At 37.7% G+C, this 19,506-nt stretch overlaps 1 protein-coding gene across 1 annotated transcript in view; it reads right to left on the minus strand.

The window, feature by feature from the left end:
* The window catches only part of LOC122736209 (zona pellucida binding protein), a 101,080-nt gene extending 85,341 nt beyond the window's left edge, over nucleotides 1-15,739 (minus strand). The window contains exons 1-3 of the mRNA XM_043978313.1: nucleotides 15,610-15,739; nucleotides 9,154-9,240; nucleotides 5,051-5,176 (exon numbers count right to left, since the gene is read on the minus strand). Coding sequence (XP_043834248.1) covers nucleotides 5,051-5,176; nucleotides 9,154-9,240; nucleotides 15,610-15,739 — 343 coding nt within the window. The remainder of the gene's footprint in view (nucleotides 1-5,050; nucleotides 5,177-9,153; nucleotides 9,241-15,609) is intronic.
* Nucleotides 15,740-19,506: the final 3,767 nt, after the last annotated feature.

Here is a 19,506-nt window from a genome sequence, read left to right on the forward strand (position 1 = left end):
TCTCAGAAGTACAATGATCCAAGACAATTTCAAAAGACTCGTGATGGAAAATGCTTTCCACATCCAGAGAAAGAATGATAGAGTCTGGAGTCTGAACCCAGGCTGAAGCATACTATTTTTACTTTTTTTTCTCCAGAGTTTTTTCCTTTTGTTCTGTTTCTTCTTTCATAACATGACTAATGTGGAAATATGTTTAACACGATTGCATATGTATAACCTATATAAGATTGCTTGCCATCTTGGGAGTAGGGCAGGGGAGGGAGATAGAGAGAAAAATTTCAAACTCAAAATCCTATAAAGATGAATGTTGAAAACTATCCTTGCATGTAATTAGAAAAAAAATAAAATTCAGCTTATAACAAAAGAGCATATACAGCTCAAAAATAGTTTCTACTTTGTCTGTCAATTCAGTGACCTTTTCATTTCAATCATATTAATCTCTTAATTTTAATTATATTTGTTATTTAGTTGGGGATTTCTGATTTATTATTTTCAATTGTTTAATTACTCAATTCATTGACTTATTCTTTCTCACTTTTGTTGATGAAATAGTTATAAAAATTCCTCTCAGAAATACAAGATGGTTCCCTCCTTCAAGGGACTCATTCTCAGGCCCTGCCTGTATGCTCCATCTTGTCACAGGGCTCCAGAATTTCTCCTAATATAATTCCCCCACTGGCCCTTCCCCCCTGGTTCTAGGTTCCCATCACAAACTTCAGGGTGAATTTTATTTAGGGTCTTTCTCTTGCTGCTTGACTAGGGCCACTGGGACCCAGCTTTATCTTACCTGTAATGCCTTAGGCCCTCTTAGGACTGAGCCAGCCTCAGAGTGCTGTTGCTGGTCCTTCTGGGAATGCCCCAAGGGTGTTCCCTTGCCAATTTGGCTCAGGTGATCATCCATAGGTATGGGGAAGGCTATATGGCTAGGCCTGGACACTTTGGACCTCAGGCCTGGATTTTCTGGGATACCAAAGTTTCTAGGGTCAGCTGCTTGTGCTTTGTCCCCTGCACATGATGCTCCCATATCTCCACTTGACTGTAGGGATCCATCTATGGATATCTGGGTTGGGTTGGGGTGTCTAAAGATGGTGCTTTCTATGGCATACTAGTGTACTTCATCTCTATGCTCTATGGAAGATATGTGAGGGACACATGCTGTCAGTACTAGTGAAGTGGCTATGGGCTCTTGAGGGAAAGGTCTCATAGCTTTGTATTCCTCAAAGAGATTTGTAGATTGCAAGCAGTCAACACTTTTTGAAAGAATGGATATAACTAACAATGGTCTGATCTGGCATAGCACATTCTTGTGACATTTTAAAGTAAAAAAAGAATGCCGATTCTAGTGTACAGGATTATAAATTTCTGTTTTTATCAAAAAATGTAAGCTAGACTTTTTTATTTCTCAATACAAATGTTTGCTCTGATTTTAACACATTTACATATACTGTTTTTCCCTCTTCTTTTCCTTCATTAAAGATAATAAGATAAACTTACAGGTAAGTAGAAATGTTTATCCTTAGGTGCAATCTCACAATACCAAGAGGGTAAGAAAAAAATGGTGAATAGAGCAATTATTTAAAAAAAAAAAAACCCTCTTTCCAGAGGCAATGAGATGATGATTGGATGCTTCTTCCAACAGGTCATTAGGAGCACAATGCATCAATCTGCATTTGTGGCAAGCCTGAACATAAAAACAGCTACGTTAATTTGGATTTCTTGAAATTAAATGGTAAAAAAATGCATTCCTTACCAAATGAGAAGCAAAAGCAAAATAAATTTTAAGAATTACAATTGAGAATGAGAAAGAATATGGAAAATACATTTGTGAAACATATGAATGACCACAGAAACACTCTTTTTGCAAATTATACTTTTATATTTATTTGTTTAAATTGGTAAAATATACCCTATCATCTAAGCTTGGCTCAAATCCATTCTTTATGTGTGTAAGCAGCCAATAAATGTATTGTTTCCACTCAATTCAAGAAACATTTGGACAGTTTTTATCATAAACAATGTACTCTGATAGGTGCTTCTCAAACAAAGATGAAATAAGACATAAATCATTGCCTCAAGAAATTTATCAATGAATGGTGGGAAAGGGAGAGGGGGAGGGAGAAGGGAATATGACATCAATAACAAACCAAAAAGAAGGCAGAATATGTTCTTTGAAAATAAAAGGTTCTGATAAACTACTACAAGAAATATGAGAAAATAGTAATTGTTTTCAACTGAGACTAATTTTGAAAATCTTCATGACGGAGGTGGTATATGAGTTGAATCTTGAAGGAGATGAAGTATTTAAAAGGAAGAAGAGAAGTCTTTTCAAGGCTTTGGGTATTGTGTGAGGAGAAGAAAGGGCAGAACTGAAAGGGCTATTTGGCTGTACTGTAGACTGATGAGAAGGAATATGAGATAAAGCCAGAAACAAATTGGAACCAGAATTGTAGAGACACAAAAAAGGAGCTAAATCTGTGATCAGGAAACACCAAAAGTTTCTATGTAGAAGAATAATGTAATCAGAGTGTTGTATACATTAGGAAAATCAGTAGGACAGAAGCAAATGAAATATTCAAGAGGGATGAGAATGAAAAAAGGAAGAACAATTAGAAGGCTATTACAAAAGAGCCCAGTTGAAGGATGATAACGACCTTGACTACAGTAATTGAAGTGAGAATCAGAAGGGAAAATTTAAGACATGCAGAGGTGGTAGAATCTATTGTACTTAACAAATAAAAGAAGGTTTCATATACAGGTTTTGAGTAAGGGAAGGTAACAGCAACATCAACAAAATAGAGAAGCTAAGAAGAATGGCAAGTTGTGGAGGAAACATGAACAGTTTGGTTCTGAATAAACTGACTGTTAGATGGCTGAAGGACATTCAGGTGAAGATACTGTGAGAAAATAATGGGATCTGGCAGATACCCAAAGGCCCTACCTGAGATTCATTTAGAACAGATTGAATTAAGTGAGACTGGCTGAGAGTGATTAACTTTTCTGATTAACCTACTTAAAGTTAATTCAATTAAAGCCATACCTGGCTAACTCGCAAGAGAAAGTGTTCTCATAGGCTATGGACTATGACATCAATACAAGTCCATCCTCAAGTCCAGTGAACCAATGGATTTGGATGACACTAACCAATCAGCTTAAAGCAGTCTGTAAGGACCGCCTCTCCTCTGGACCTATAAAAAGCTTCCACATGCAGTTTGCTCTAGGAGTTCATGGCTGAAGAAAGTTTGTGGTGGAGGACTTGAGGAAGAACCAGACCAGGCTGGAAATTTAGGCTAGATAGGCCTTTTCTTAACTTTCTGAATTCCACATGTTCTCTTTTTACTAATACCTGGTATGCTTTAATAAATGCTTAATGCCCAAAGACTGGTGCTAGAGCTTCTAATTTATGATGACCACACATTTAGATTTTAAACATCACAATACCCAATAGATATTATGAATTAAAGAACTAGTATGTTCAGCAAAGGTCAAAAGAATAGATATAGATGCATCATCATTCTGGTGATAAGTGAAGTCACTGAATAATCAGAAGAATAGAATATGTATCTATTAAGTGCTTACTATGTAGCAGGGACCATGCTAAATCATGTGAGTTTAAAAAAAAAGTGTCTAACTTCAAGAAGAGGAAGATGAAAAATCAAGACTGAGGAGAATATAAGAAACAGATCCTCAGCAGTCACCCATATTTAATGTCTATGAAGAGGATGTTCTAGTAAAAGAGAATGGATTAATTTAGAAGTCAAAAAGACATGAGCTTAGAACCAATCAGAAGGGGTTTCTCTTGTGAGAGGCAAAACCATTTAACAGAAGAGACATATCGAGGAATCAAAGGACTATTCAAGTTTAGATTTACCAAGTAGATTATCAGGACAGACATACTGAAGAGGTAAGGGGAGATAAAATTCTATAACAAGAACATTAATTAGGCATGTCTACTACAGGAGACAGAGACAACCCCAAAGGTCAAAACCATCCTTTCTTCTTTTATCTTTTCTTTTCTTTTCTTTCTTTCAATTTTTTTTTTTTGCAGGGCAATGAGGGTTAAGTGACTTGTGCTGTCACACAGCTAGTAAGTATAAAGTGTCTGAGGCTGGATTTGGACTCAAGTCCTCTTGAATCTAAGGCTGGTACTTTATCCACTGTACCACCTATAAGACCCTGGACCATTGTTTCAAAAAAAATCCCCCTCCACTCTCAGGAATATAACAAGCATCCAATCTTTCCCCACCCCACCTCAAAAAGGAACTTGCCATTTTCAGGTGGTCACCCCATCTACCCTCTATAAAAGCACTGTCCTTCTTCTAGTTAGAGGAGGTTAAAGTTCTAGACTTTCCTCCCAGACACAACCCCTTGTGCTGAATAAAAATCTTGCTTTTATCTTTAATCGGGCTGTGTGGAAGTTTTATTTCTTTAACAGAAGAAATCCAAGGACCAGTATTTTTTCACCTTTTTACCTTCCACAAAAAGAAGGGAGAGTATCAAGGAACAGGTGATCCAGTAGTATTAAATAGTGGAGATCAAGTAGGAGAAGGACTGAAAAAAAATCATAAGCTTTGGCAATAAAGAGGTTATCAGCAATCCTGGAGAAAGAAACTTCAACAAAATCATAAGGATAGAATTAAGATTAGATTGCAAGGAACTGAGGAATGAGTAGGTGATTAAGTTGAGGAGCAAGTATAAATTATTCCTTCTAGAAGTTTGATAGTGAAGGAAAAGAGAAAGGATGTTAATTTGAAAGAGTAGTAAGATCAAAGGAAGGACTTTTGGAGACAGAAGACCTGATTTTGCTAAGCAGAAGGGAAGGGGTCAGCAGAGAAAGACTGAAGATATGAGAGAAAAGGTTGACATGTGAAACAAAGGAGAGCTGCTTAATCAAAATAACTCCAAAGTATTGATATATAATTAATGTGAAAAAAATTAAATGAAAACATTAAGCAAAGGGGTAATTCACTTGTGAGGCACATCCCATAATCTTTCCTACTTAGTATATTAAGTATGCCTCTCCATAATTATAATAAAAACTACAAAATCTTACCTGCAACGACATTATCGATTGGTGCATGCCAGTGGAATACTGGGTCTATCAACTCTACATTGCGCAGCCTTTTGGTTACACATAGTATATGAGGACTGTTGTGATGCAACATGACATAAATTTTGACTGAAACATAATATTCAAAATTGTCAATTATATTTCTACAATAATGAATTTTCCACACTATATTAGCATTATAAAATTTCTCCCATAAAAACAAAGATGTAAAGATTTTGTTGTGATCTCTTACAGTTACTCTAATTCTACAATAATTTCCCTTAACTGTAGAACAAGAAATTTTTTTTTTTATCTTTGGCTTATAATTCTAGAAAAGTAACTGAAATGAGTTTACATGGTTTTTTTTTCTTCTTTTTTCCATTAATTTTCTTAAATGTCTCTAATAAACTTGTCTTTATCATTCAGAAATACTTTTACTTACCTACCATAATTTATATTCTTCCTAAAAGAGAATTTATTTAATTAGACATTACAATAACAGATTAAGCTATCCCTGTCTGAACTTTGTCCTCTCTATTGTTCCTTTTGTAAAGCTATTTTATAAATTGAGGAGATTCTTAATACTGAAGAGTAAATACAAGTCCTCAGGGGATGACAAAGACATCTACAAAGTTATACGAAGGCAATTTGCTTACTTGATTTTCAGAAGAATTATTTATAATTCACATAATTGGATTCTTTATGAGCTGAAGAGAATTTAGAAATCATCTTGTCATTTTTAAGGATCATAGTTGATTTCCCTATTTATAGGAACACAGGATCATTGATTGAGAGCCAGGTGGGCCCTTAGAGATCATATTATCCTGTCAGTCAATCTTTTCATATTACAGATGGGGAAACCAAGGTTCAGAGAAACCTAAAGTTAAACAGGTAGCACTGTCTTAGAACAAGAGAGATATAATCTTCCTCCCTCCATGTTATAATTTTGAATAGGAGGAATATTAGAGATCCTTTGCCTAATCTCATTTTACAGATGGAAATTTAAATGTTTTACCCAAAGTCATATAAAAGTAGGGTAATAAATAGCAGACATATATTTTATATGTACATAATATTTATATGTTATAATGTGAATTCCTTGAGGGAAAGAAAAAGGCTTTGACTGACTCGCTAACTTCTACTTCCCAAGCAAGTCCCTTTTTCCTCATACCACACTGCCTCCTCATATAACATGATCTGATTAAACTCATCTTTGGTGTGCCTTCTCAAAAAGTTTCATGTCTATTACTTTCCTCTTTGGAACAAATATCGACCCCTTTTAAGCATTTCACAATGATTTTTTTACCATTTAATCCAATGGATCAACATTTTAAAAACAGTATGTCTTCATTCTAATTGCAGATTTCATGTGTTGGGAATACATCTTATTGTTAAGAATCACAATAATATCCTTGACTCTCCAAGAAAAAAAGTCACGATAGGCTGCCAGCAGCTTTTCATTTAGATGCTTACTATCCTATGGATGAAGTGGCCTTGCATGCATACATAATACATGCAAACCCACATACAACACATCAGCAGAAACACAGAGATGTCACAGATGACTATCCCTATGAACCTCTGGCCTCAAGAGTAAAGTGTCAAGACCAGACAACTAGAGAAAGATGGGTCAGTATCAGAAAAAAACTCAGGGCAGCAGTCTAAAATCAGAAATCTCCTGCCCCCAAACAATTATACATAATGCATGCTTCTATTCATAACATATCTTGTGCTCCATATTTATGTTTTACATTCAATTTAACCAAATAAAGAAATGAATTCACACATAAATGAATATCTTGTACACACATATTTTAGTGGAGCTTAAAACAAAGCTTCAAAAGGAACCAGAAAAATAGAGAGATTCCAAGCTATGTAACTTGTGGCAAGTCACACCAGCCCTCTTAAGCTTTAGTTTTATCATCTGTAACAATGAGTAGGTTGTACCACATGATATCTACAGTTTCTTCAGAGCAACCCAAAAGGAGAAGGGACTTCTTCTGACTCCATCTAGTCCAACCCTTACCTGTATGAGAACATACTTTACAAAACACCCAACAAGGAATCAATCATACTTTGTTTAAAAACCTCAAGAAAAAAGAAACCAGCTACTTCCTATTGTCATTCCACTATGGGACAGCACTATTTACTGAAAAGTGTTTCTTTATATTGAGCCCAATTCTGCAACTCTAAAACTTCTGCCTATTGTTCCTAGTTCCATCCTTTGAGATTAAATCTAATTTTCTTCAAAATTGTTGCTGTTGTTCAGTTGTGTTGGAGTTTTCATGACCTCATTTGGGGTGTTTTTTTGATTTTTTGGTTTTTGTTTTTAGCAAGATGCCGGAGTAGTTTGCCATTTCCTTCTCCATCTCATTTTACACATGAGGAAACAAGGGCAAACAAGTTTAAGTGAGTCATACTGTCTGTCTGAGGCAAGATTTTAACTCAGAGTGAAAAGTCTGAATCCAGGTCCAGCACTTTCTCCACCATTATTCATGCTATCCACTAGCTTCAAAATTACAGCCATTAAAATACTTACAAACATCTCTGCCCTATCCCATTATACAAACAAATAAACAGACAAACAAAAACCTTCTACAGATTAAACATGTACAGTTCCTTTAACTGATCCTCATATGGCATGATCTTAACATTCTTCACATACCACCTGTCCATATTAGAAAACCACAAATTAACATAATCTATGATATATTATAATTTAATTTGCTTTCTTAAACAATTCCTAATTTCATTTTTTTTTTTTTTTTAGTGAGGCATTTGGGGTTAAGTGACTTGCCCAGGGTCACACAGCTAGTAAGTGTTAAGTGTCTGAGGCCGGATTTGAACTCAGGTACTCCTGACTCCAGGGCCGGTGCTCTATCCACTGCGCCACCTAGCTGCCCCTACAGCTAGTAAGTATTAAGTGTCTGAGGCCGGATTTGAACTCAGGTACTCCTGACTCCAGGACCGGTGCTCTATCCACTGCGCCACCTAGCTGCCCCTCTAATTTCATTTTAACCTGTTTCCAGCTGAAATTTTGCTACCCCTGAGTTTGACACCTAGGATAACAGACCTACTTCTGCAATATACTTGTTACTTGTTTTCATATAACTTAAGTCCTCACTGTACAAAATGCAATAAACAGCAGAGGGAACACAGTATTTAACAACTATTTCCATATTATAACTAAAAGAAATGGGTTATATCACCAAGAAGAGCTGCAAGCTTAACAAAATAAATTCACATTCTATAATGTTATAAATTGCAAATTTAGAAGCAAAATATATAAAAGTATTACTAGAATGCAAATGAATACAGAATGGACTGTTACAAATGCCTTCTTTTGGTAACTGAAGCAATGTGAAGTCCTGAACGATGGGAATCTACTTTGGAAAACCCAGAAATTGAAATGAGGATTACGAATCAAGAACAAAGGCAAATAGTGGAGTACTGATATTGAGGCATGAGATGGCAGAAAGGGAAAAGAGGTACTAAAATTTTACAACAAAAATAGCAGCCCTCTCAGGTAATTAACATTAACCTGTCATATCACACAAAATAAAGTTTGAAGGACCACAAAAGGACCAAAAGTCGAATTCAAACATTCACTGTCTCAAAAGAAGCCAACTTTAATAAACAAAAATAGCAAAGATAAATAGATTAACAAGTTTTTCCCCACTGGTTTTCCTAATCTCATTAAAATTAAATATTATGGATCTCAAAATAAAATTATCAATTTGGATTAATTCAAAATTTGATATGTAGATACCTAATTTTTAAAAATATATCAAGAGGTGAAATGTATACCTTCAACACTACTGTAATAAAGTTGTATAATTTTTATATACTCTTAAATGTTCAAATTAACTATAATAAATGGTTAATTGCTCAGATGCTGTATATATCATTTCCTCACAAAACCTTAAGTAGGTGTAGTAAGCAAGGTTGAACTTGGATGGACACAGTCATATAATAAAAATCATCCTGGGGAAATGAAAAGGCATATCACTACCTTCTAATTTCTAGGGCTAAAATGGACTTTAATTAAAGATTTGCATATTACTTTCTCAGAAGCACTAATTACTTATTATTTAATTTATGAATACCTGGAAAGTTTGTTGATCCTACTAATTTCACCGTTTCTGTATCCCCAGTGATCTGTCTTAAGTACCATTCAGGATAAAGATATGCAACTATAAAAAAAAATTGAAAGAAATTAACAGTGCTTTAGGATACAGTAGAAAACATAAGTTGTCTACATTGAATTATTAGCATCAATTGGCAAATTGCTAAGTGAATTGAAAACCTATTACCACTGAAATTAGCAGTATTTTTGGTAAGAAAAATGACCAAATGTTCAGACCTTCAATAATCATTTATTGAAGCAGCTACTATATGCAAATGACTGTGCTGGGCACATATAATGATATTAAATGGTCTTTTCAATTCAGATCACTACATTATTTGTTACTGAATATTTTATTTTATTTAAATTTAATAAATTGCCACTTGTGTGCCCAGCATAGTACTTGCCATGGGATGATAAGTGTCATGGGATACAAATGTATGCCCTTGGATAAGAGGGATGCTTATGTATGTCCATGGATAAATCAAAATGATTCCTCAGTCCTTCTTCACCAAGTAAACTTAGTGACAGTCTCCACCTAAAAGAAACCATTTTGCCAGAGAAGCCGACCCGATACCTAATTGTTCAGTTGTTTTCAGTGGTGTCTGACTCTTTGTGACCCCCTTTGGGGTTTTCTTAGCAAAGATACTAGTGTGGTTTGCCATTTCCTTCTTGAGCTTATTTTACAGATGAGGAAACTGAGGCAAACAAAGTTAAGTTACTCATCCAGGGACACACAGCTGCTTTCTGAGGCAGGAAGTGAATTCAAGAATATGAGTCTTCCTTACTCCAAACCCAGCACTCTAGCCACAGCACCACCCAGCTGCCCCAAATTTCTAATTAATTAGGGCCAAATTAGTCTACAGACTGTTCTATCCTTCTCCTCTTCTATTACTAGCAAATTCCTACCTTTCACTCTCCAAACCCTCTGATTCAGTGGTCATCTGCCAAGTCAAGACCTCATTCCCCTGCCAACTTTTTCCTACACTTTCAACTAATCCAATTTGGCTCAATCCCTTCCCAGTAACTTTTTCCCTCCACTCTCATCTTTTAATACATCCTCAAGAATTCAAACATAGTTAACATGCTCCCCTTCATCACTTCCTTTTATATTCCTCCCACCTCCAGATATTCACAGAAACACAGATTTCTTTAAAGATGATTTATCCCTTGCTCCCCTTTCCAGTGCTTCCTCCTTGTTCTCTCATTCTCCTCCATCTCCCTCCCACCACCACACACAAACACACCTTGGCCAATTTCCAGATCCCCTCAGTAAAGTTTACTGCTTTGAAATTCACCCATCTTATCAATTTAACCCTATATAGATGCTCCTATCTCAAGGAATCAATAACTGACTGATAGGATCATAGATTTAAGAACTAGGAAGGGTATGGTCAGTCTACATCTCACCATCACTCCAAGATCTTGAATTCTGAAATTCCTCTCTCTGATCACAATCTACTATTCTTATACCTCGTCCTCAGCTTCATTTTTGCTGATCTCCTCCACTCATTTTATCCTTTCTTTTTCTGGTCACACTTAACATATGGTCGAGACTGAAGCTATGAATCTATGTCTAGCCCAGCAAAACACTGTCTCACCCCTTGGAATCCCTGCCCCCTTGTCATCATCCCATTGTTCACATCTTGCAAAGCCCCCACGCTCAGCTATTTCCATCTTTTATCTTCACAAATTCTACTCCCAAACTGTGAGATGCTGCTGAATGGCAATTGGATCCACTCAAATGTTATCATTAACATGGCCCACACTGATGTCTAGCAATCCCTCATTCATCTCTAAATAAGTCTATCATTATTCCAAACCTTCTCAAGTCTACTGATATTCTAATTCTCCTTTCCTCAGTAGATGTCCTCTTTTCCTACTGAACCAAATTAAAATTCAGTCCTATAACAAGAGTCAACTCCTGTAATCCACACTTCAAAACCTCTCTATATCTTCAACTTCTCCTTTGCTCTAATATGAGCAGATATGGGGACCTTTCACCTTGCCCATGGCTAAAAGCCCTTCCATTTTCTTTGAAACACTGTCCTATTAATCATTCCTTTTCTCTCCATTTTCCATCTACTTGCTCCTTCTTGGCTGGCTACATTCTCTTGTCTTCCCTATGTAAATTAAGTCTCCCATTGGCCTTGCCATCACTTCAAACTGTAGAACTGTATCTCTCATCCCTTCTACTGTTCACTCCTAGAAAATCTACAATCACTGCCTCCACTTCTTCAATACCCTCTCACTATTCAGTCTCCTGCAATCTTCCATGTAGACCTACTGCTCTACTGAAAATCTTCTCTCAAGTTACTAGTGATTGCACTATCTCATGGCTTTTCCCCAGTCCTTATCCTCTTTGACCATGCTGCAGGCTTCAGCACTAGTTACTGCCTTTTTATAGATATTCTCTCCTTCCTTGCCTTCTGTGATACTTCTCTGCTTTGATTCTTCTACTTTTCTGACCACCTCTTCCTCAGTGTCTTCTCTGGATCATTTCCCTAGGCTCTCTCCTAAGTATTTTTCTACCTTGTACACTCAATGATCTAATACTTGAGATCATATATTTAATTTTCATCTCAGCATAGATAAATCCCAAATAAAAATGTACAGTACTAATCTTCCTGAACAATCCCAGCTAGGTATGTCCCACCTGGATGTCCCACTTGTTGCTCCACAAGCTGCCTCTCCAACATTTTAAAGTCACACAATAAGTTGAAGGAAATATATCTAAGTACCCTACTCTATCTATAGAACTCTAATTAAAATCTATGAGGAATGTTTTAGTCCATGTACTACATTTGAACACAAGACATTACATTTATTACAACATATTCTATTTTCTTCCCATCTGTATGACTCCAAATGATACCTTTCTCCTTGCCATCTCTTAAATGGCATTTGATCATGTTTTAAATGTCCTCTTCAATTAACATTACCATAAACTTAGAGCTAGGAGAGACTTTATCTAGTCCAATGCCTCATTTTACAAATAAGGAAACTGAAGCCCAGAGAGATTAAGTGACTTGTCCAAGATCACATAGATAGAAAACAGCAAAACTGGGAATCACAGCAAGGTCCTCCAATGCCAAACCCATTATCATAGAGTCACTAACATAGCCCCTATGTTAACTACATGGCCTTACCTTTTTCTGAGCAAAAGTTAGCTTAATGAAGATGCTGTTCATCCATGAGTTTGTGCCTAGGTCCTACTAGTTTTTAATCTCTTGGTAATAGCTGTAATTATTTTTAATTCTCTCTTTTTTATTCGCCTGTTTAAATAGTACCATTTTCAGGAAAACCAGTCACTAATCTATAAAACATAGTCATATTTTCACAAAGATTTTTAAGAGATCAGAATGATCATCATAGATTATCCATTATCAGATTTTTTTGTCCTTGGATCTAAGCCATTTCTTAACTCCTCCCTAATTATTCTAGTTCTTAACCAAAATAAGCCAATGAACTCAACATGTCCAAAACTTAAAGTCATCATTTTCTCCAAAAAACCTGCGTGAGAGCATAATTTTCCTTCCAGTCTCTGAGTTTCACAATCTTCCCTCACACCCAACATCCAATGAATACCAAATATATCAATCCTACCTCCAAAACATTTCTTACATTCGTCCCCTTCTTTTCACTTCCAATGACATGATCCTAGTTGAGGGATGGTGTAAACAGCATTAGCTCTGGAATGCAAGGGCCTACCTTCAAATCCCTCTTATGATACTTAATTTATGTGAGACTTTGAACAAATCAGAACCTCCTCAGTTTCATCAACTTTAAAATGAGAAGTTTGGACCATGTATCTTCTGAGGTACGCTGCATCCCTACATACAGCAGATATACATGGATTGGAATGACCTCTCATTTCACATCCCTCAGTTCAGGTCTCTCTCCTCCCCCATCTTACCTCCATATAGCTGTGAAAATCATCTTACTAAGGCAAAGTCTTGACTATGTCACTCTCTTGCTTGAAATCCTTTAATAATTACTTAGCTCCTTTGGTATAAAATACAAATTCCTCATATTGCCACTCAAGGTCTTCCACAACTAGAGTCCAATTTACCTTTCAAACCTTACAATCAAACTGGAGACATGACAGCTCTCACTGCCCTAGATTTGAAAATTCCAAATGTGGGGATCTCTACTATTTAGAGACCTTATCTTCTTCCTTCAAGGCTCAGTTCCAGGACAACCTTCCTCCATAATTTTCCTCCCAGCAGTAGTGTTCCCTTTCTTCTCACATATTCCTAGTTCCATTTGTCTTCTCTTTCCTTTCACCCTGTCACATCCCAACAGTGACAATATCCCCTCCCTCCCCTCACACACACAGAATTAAAGTCCCCATAAGGAAAGGGATTAATGCTTTTGTCTTTGTACTCCCCATCACCTGGTACATGACTTTGTACAGTGTGGGCACTTATCAAATGTTTATTGAGTTGAAAAAATCTATTTTACTATTAGAAAAATAACTGAAATTACATACCTTATAGATGCAAGGTCATCTTGGTATATAAAAAGACTACATTAAATGACACCCCAAAACATAGAGATTTGATCACATCCCTTCTCATTTTTTTTGCAACATCCTAACACCCAAGTGATCAATTTAAACACAAATTCAACATGTAATGAAACATACCTTTTATTCCAAAGTCTGTATTGCCTATTTATTGTTTTTTTGCATTTTATTTAGTTTCGTTTATCTATCTAGCCTACAGAGAATGTAAAGGCAGAGGCCAAGTCTAACAAAAACTACTCCTCAGCACTGGCAAAATCACTTTAATAATCGTCCTAAGGATTTACTTTAAAAGATTTGAAAGACCTTGAGGACTGTAACCATATTTTAACTCTTTATTTCCCCTAACACCTAGGACCATATAATATATGAAACACATTTAACAGATATGCAAATACGCTGTACTAAGCTCTAAGGAAAATAAAAAGATCATAAAATAATGAGAAGAACTGACAGCAGAGGGGATAACAATTAGGATGCTGTGATGCAGGGTACTCCAAGCAAGTACAAAGACTGCATTTAGGAAGCAGTGGTGAGAACTGGCAGATTCAAGAGATAATCAGAAGCAACAAGACTAAGTAACTGATTGGATGATTAAAAACAACAGAGGTTTTGAATATGGGTTTCTTGGTTAATGGTAGTGCTATTGACAAAATGGAGAAGTCAAAACGAATCCATTTATGTATATGCTGACATGGTGATGAAGAAATAATCTATAACACTACTCTCTCTATGTTGTCAAGAAAGATCAAAGATTCTGGCACTAACAGCACTGGAAGAGCCACTACTGGATTTGTTTACTTCTAATTCATGACAGATATGGGATCATCCATTATATTAATTTATTTTTCCTACCTGACTACTCTGAGTCTACACTTCCACCAGATCATTATTTTTCTCACCCTCCCCAATGTTTCTACATTTTAAATAAATTCCTCGCAACTATGTTAGTAATATGCTTTTATAGTGTTTTTCATAAAAAGTCTAAATACCGGACACATAAAAGCGACCTTTTGAGTTAAAAGGCAAAGTGTTCATTTAAATGTAAACCTCTTTCTATGATTTGCTAATCAGCTTTAAATAATTTATTGAAATATGCAATATTTCTAAATTACCTAAGGTATTCTCCATCCTAGAGAGAAACAAGAGGGACGATTTCAAACTAATATGAAGACATAAGCTTAAGAGTTTAGAATAACCATCAAAACATAAAAATTTTTAAAATTCAACATTTTAAAATCCGCAAAATTCCTGCTGTGTATACTTTAAACCTATAGATGGCGCTCTAGTATCATTAATATTTTTATGGCAGCCAGGTGACAAATAACGGTGAACTACAATGAAACTTTACTCAACCAAAAAGTCTATATAGGCAGGTATGGGCAACGTTTAAAAATCTCACTGAAGAACTGAATTGTAGATGGATCAACAGCCAAAAAATAAAATAAAACAAAATAAAGTTAAACCTAAAAACTTTGGTTTACTGAGGGCAGACGCTTGTTAACTTCAACCATTAAACACATGATCCCAACTTGATGGGGAAGGAACTTGCGAGGTCACCTAGGTCAGCCTAGTCTCTTTTTGCAAAGGAGGAAAGTGAGTCAGACTGAGGGAGGGAGAAGGATTCTAACCCCAATGCAGCGACACTCCAGCCGGAGCGCACATTCCACTGGGCTGCTCCACCCCTCAAGGTAACCAGATGATTATCGGACAAAGCTGGTCCTCAGGATCCAGGAAGGCTCCGGGGCGTTTCCCTGGGAGTGCCCGATGCTTCCAATTCCTCTCCCTTTCTTTTCTACGTTTATCCCGGCCGGGTCTGCCCGCTCCTCCCTTCCCCCACACCCTCTCTCCTTCTCCTCTGGTGCCTCTCTCCCCCGTGGAGCCAAAGGGACGGTGCGTGGGGCGTCTTACTTGAAAGAGACGCCTGGAGGTACAAGAACAAGAGGAGGAGGGAAAAAGGCGGAAAGTACTGGGAGCGGCGGCCATGACAACGGCGGCTTTCCCGGGCCCGCCTCAGCAGGACCCGGGCTGCGCCCTCCATCCCAACGGCGCCTCCTTCTGGCACTAGGCCGAGAACGTGGTTACCATGGAGCTCGAAATGAACACCGCTTGTCTGCGACTGCGCCACTGGAATGTACAGAGCGCAGGGGCGGGGCGAGAGAGGGAGGGAGGGGGACGCAGGTGATAGGAGGGAAGGGGTCAGTGGAGGGGCGGGACTAGTAGTGGGAGGAGAGGGGGCACGTTTTCTCCCAAAAGTGGGAATTGGATTGTGAGGGGAGCCTTTTGAGAACCTAGCTAGGAAAGATGTGGGACAGGAAGGGAGAAGATGTAAGATTAGGACCCGGACCAGGCGACCTCTGAAGTTCCTTGTAACTGATTCCAGAACCTATGTTCTGGGACATAGGGTCTCTCTGGGAAATCTCATCAGTTCCTATGAGGGCAGGGGGTGTCTCAAGGGGGCAGCTTCCTTTACCCATATTTACATGTCAAATCCCATCCTGTCCAAGGCGCATATGTTCACAAGGTCAAAATAATACTAAGATGTTTTAATTTTTAATAGGGTAAATATCAAAGGAGAGATGCTGCATAAACAAAAGTTCTTGGGGGAAGGGGTTCCCTCAATAATTTTCACGAGTGTAAAGGAGTCGGGAGACCAAAAAGTTTGAGAGCTATTATTCTAGGCAACCCTCTAAGACTAAAAATTGCAGTAAGCTGATGACCTTCACTGGTAGAAGGAATTTCATCATTTGGGGATTTCCCCAGACCAATGAAATCACAGGTTGAGCTTTCATTCCAAAAACTTTTTTTTTAAAGGAACAACACCCACAAAATGAAAAAAAAAAAATAGTACCTTGCTTAAGCAGTTGAAGTTCTCCTGGGGGGAATACAATACAACAGATAAGTACCTGGATGAAAAATGTTGTTGTTTAGTTATTTCTGTCGTGTCTGATTCTTTGGAAGCCCTTTTGGGGGTTTTCTTAGCAGAGATACTGGAGCAGCTTGTCATTTCCTTCTCTAGCTCATTTTACAGATAAGAAACCGAGGCCTAAAAGGTTTAAGTGATTTGCCCAGGGTCACACAGCTAGTGTGTGAAGTCGTATTTGAACCCAAATTCTGATTCCAGGGCCATCATTGAGGCACAGTAGGTAATAATCAATAAACATTTAAGCATCTACTATGTGCCAGGTGCTATGCTAAACACTAACATTAGCTTTTCATTATATAATAGCTGGTTATATATTGTTAAATTTTATTGTTCATATTATATTATGTCATATCATATATTATTATGTTATATATGGATATCTACTCTTTATATAGCATTTAAGATTATGTTAAATTATTTGATCATTATAACGACCCTAATGAGGTCAGTGCTCTTTTTACTATCCCCGTTTTACAGATGAAGCAACTAAGGCTGAGAAAGGTTAAGTGACTTGCCCAGAGTCACACAGATAAGTAGCTGAGGCAGGATTTGAACTAAGCTCTTCTTGACTCCAAGCTGTGCCACCTAGCTGACCCTATGTGGGCTAAGTGTGAACATCAGTCCATGTATGTAGGGAACTACATATATCAATCTATCAAGCACTCAACAGGTATTTATTAGGTGTTTACTATGTTCCTAAACCACGATAAGTGATGGAGATACAAAGGAAACTCAATAAAACAGACTCTACTTAAACAGCTTACATTTTTTTTTCCAGAGCAATGAGGGTTAAGTGACTTGCCTAGGGTCACACAGCTAATAAGTGTCAAGTGTCAGAGGTGGGATTTGAACTCAGATCCCCCTGAATCCAGGGCTAGTGCTCCATGCACTGCATCACCTAGCTGCCCCCAAGAAGTTACACTCTAATGGGGAAGACAACATAATCATAACTAGGCATATACAGAATGCAGAAAGTAGATGGAAAGAAAATAATTTTAGTGAAACCATATATACATGAGAAACAATTACAACTGGGAGCTCCAGAAAAGCTTCCTATGGGATTATTGATGGCAAATTGGAAATGAGCCTTGAATAAAGTTAAGGATTCTAAGAGATGGTAGCAGAAGGGATGTTTTCCAGCTATGCCAAATCAAAGAAACCTCCCAGCAAAGGACTGCTCACATGGGGGTGCAGGGAGGGTTTAGAGTCATAAGATTTAGAGCTGGATGAGACCTTAGAGGTGATTGATTCTGATCCCTTCATTTAACAGATGAAGAAACTGAAATCAGAAAAGTAAAGGAGCTTGCTCATGGTTCTACAGCCACTAAATTGCCAAGCTGTGCCTCAAAACCAGGTCCTCCAACTGCTCCAACTCCCACATCCAAAGCCTTTCCATTTTTTACAAGTTTACCTTGACCTCCCTATTTAAAATTAAGAGTACTGCTTCTGATTGTATTCTTTTTTTTTTTTTTGGCGGGACAATGAGGGTTAAGTGACTTGCCCATGGTCACACAGCTAATACGAGTCAAGTGTCTGAGGCTGGATTTGAACTCAGGTACTCCTGAATCCAGGGCCGGCACTTTATCCACTGCACCACCTAGCCACCCCCCTGTGATTGTATTCTAAGGCACCTTCTGTCTCATTTGTTTTCCTACCATTTCTCCCATGAAGCCCATACTCTTCTTTCTCCCTCTAAATGTCTTTATATCAAATAAACATCACACAGAAAAACAGTACAATAAATGGCAGGAACTAGCTTGTTTTTGTTTGTTTTATTCTTCACTTGTCAAGTATTTGTAAATCCAGTAGGCATTGGTACCTGAGAAAGGCATGGGCATGTCTGTAAGCAGTAGGAAATGAACCGGTAGACAGGGGAGAGATTGAAAGAGTGGGGATGTCAGAAAAGATGGGATGCCTGGAACAGATGCCTGCTAATTTCTGTCTAGAAATCACCTCCCATAGTGCCTATTGCCTACTGGATATCTCCCTCTAACTGTCCCATTAATATCTTGAATTCATTATGTCCAAAATAGATCTCCTATTTTCCTGAAAATCCATCCCCTCCCACTTCTTTATTTCTGTTCAATATTCTTTCAGCTATCCGGGTTTGGAAAGCTAGAGTTACTAAATCTTGTTCATTCTTCCTTTGCAAAATAAATCTACTTATCCAGCTCTAACCTCTCTGCTGATCTCCAATCTCACATCTTCAGCCACCCTCCTATTGTTGCATCTTGAATGGAATGTCCCATAGACATATTAAAATCAATATTTCCACAACTTAAATCATCTTTCCTCTCAAACTACCCCCTCTTCTGGACTCCCCTATTATTGTCAAGGGTACCACCATCCTTCCAGTCACCTAGGCTTGAAACCTCTATAGAAAACTCTCCCCCCCACCACCATATGCAATCTGTTTCTGTGGCCTATTTTATTTATATAGGGTTAAGTGACTTTGCCCAGGGTCACACAGCTAGTAAGTGTCAAGTGTCTTGAGACCAGATTTGAACTCAGGTCCTACTGTGCCACCTAGCTGACCCCCCCCTCTATTTTATATTCTTTTTTTTTTTAAGTGAGGCAATTGGGGTTAAGTGACTTGCCCAGGGTCACACAGCTAGTAAGTGTTAAGTGTCTGAGGCCGGATTTGAACTCAGGTACTCCTGACTCCAGGGCCAGTGCTCTATCCACTATGCCACCTAGCTGCCCCTATTTTATATTCTTAACTCTCACATAGGCCTCTTCTCTCCTCTAGCACTGCCACCACTCTTCACCTCATTCTTGGACTTTTGCAAACAATTTTGCAATTGTTTTCCCTGCCACAAATTTCTCCCCACTCCAAACCATTCTCCACTCAGATGTCAAATTGACCTTCCTAAAGAGCAAGT

This window comes from Dromiciops gliroides, chromosome 1, assembly GCF_019393635.1.
Source record: "Dromiciops gliroides isolate mDroGli1 chromosome 1, mDroGli1.pri, whole genome shotgun sequence".
Classification (NCBI taxonomy): Eukaryota; Metazoa; Chordata; class Mammalia; order Microbiotheria; family Microbiotheriidae; genus Dromiciops; species Dromiciops gliroides.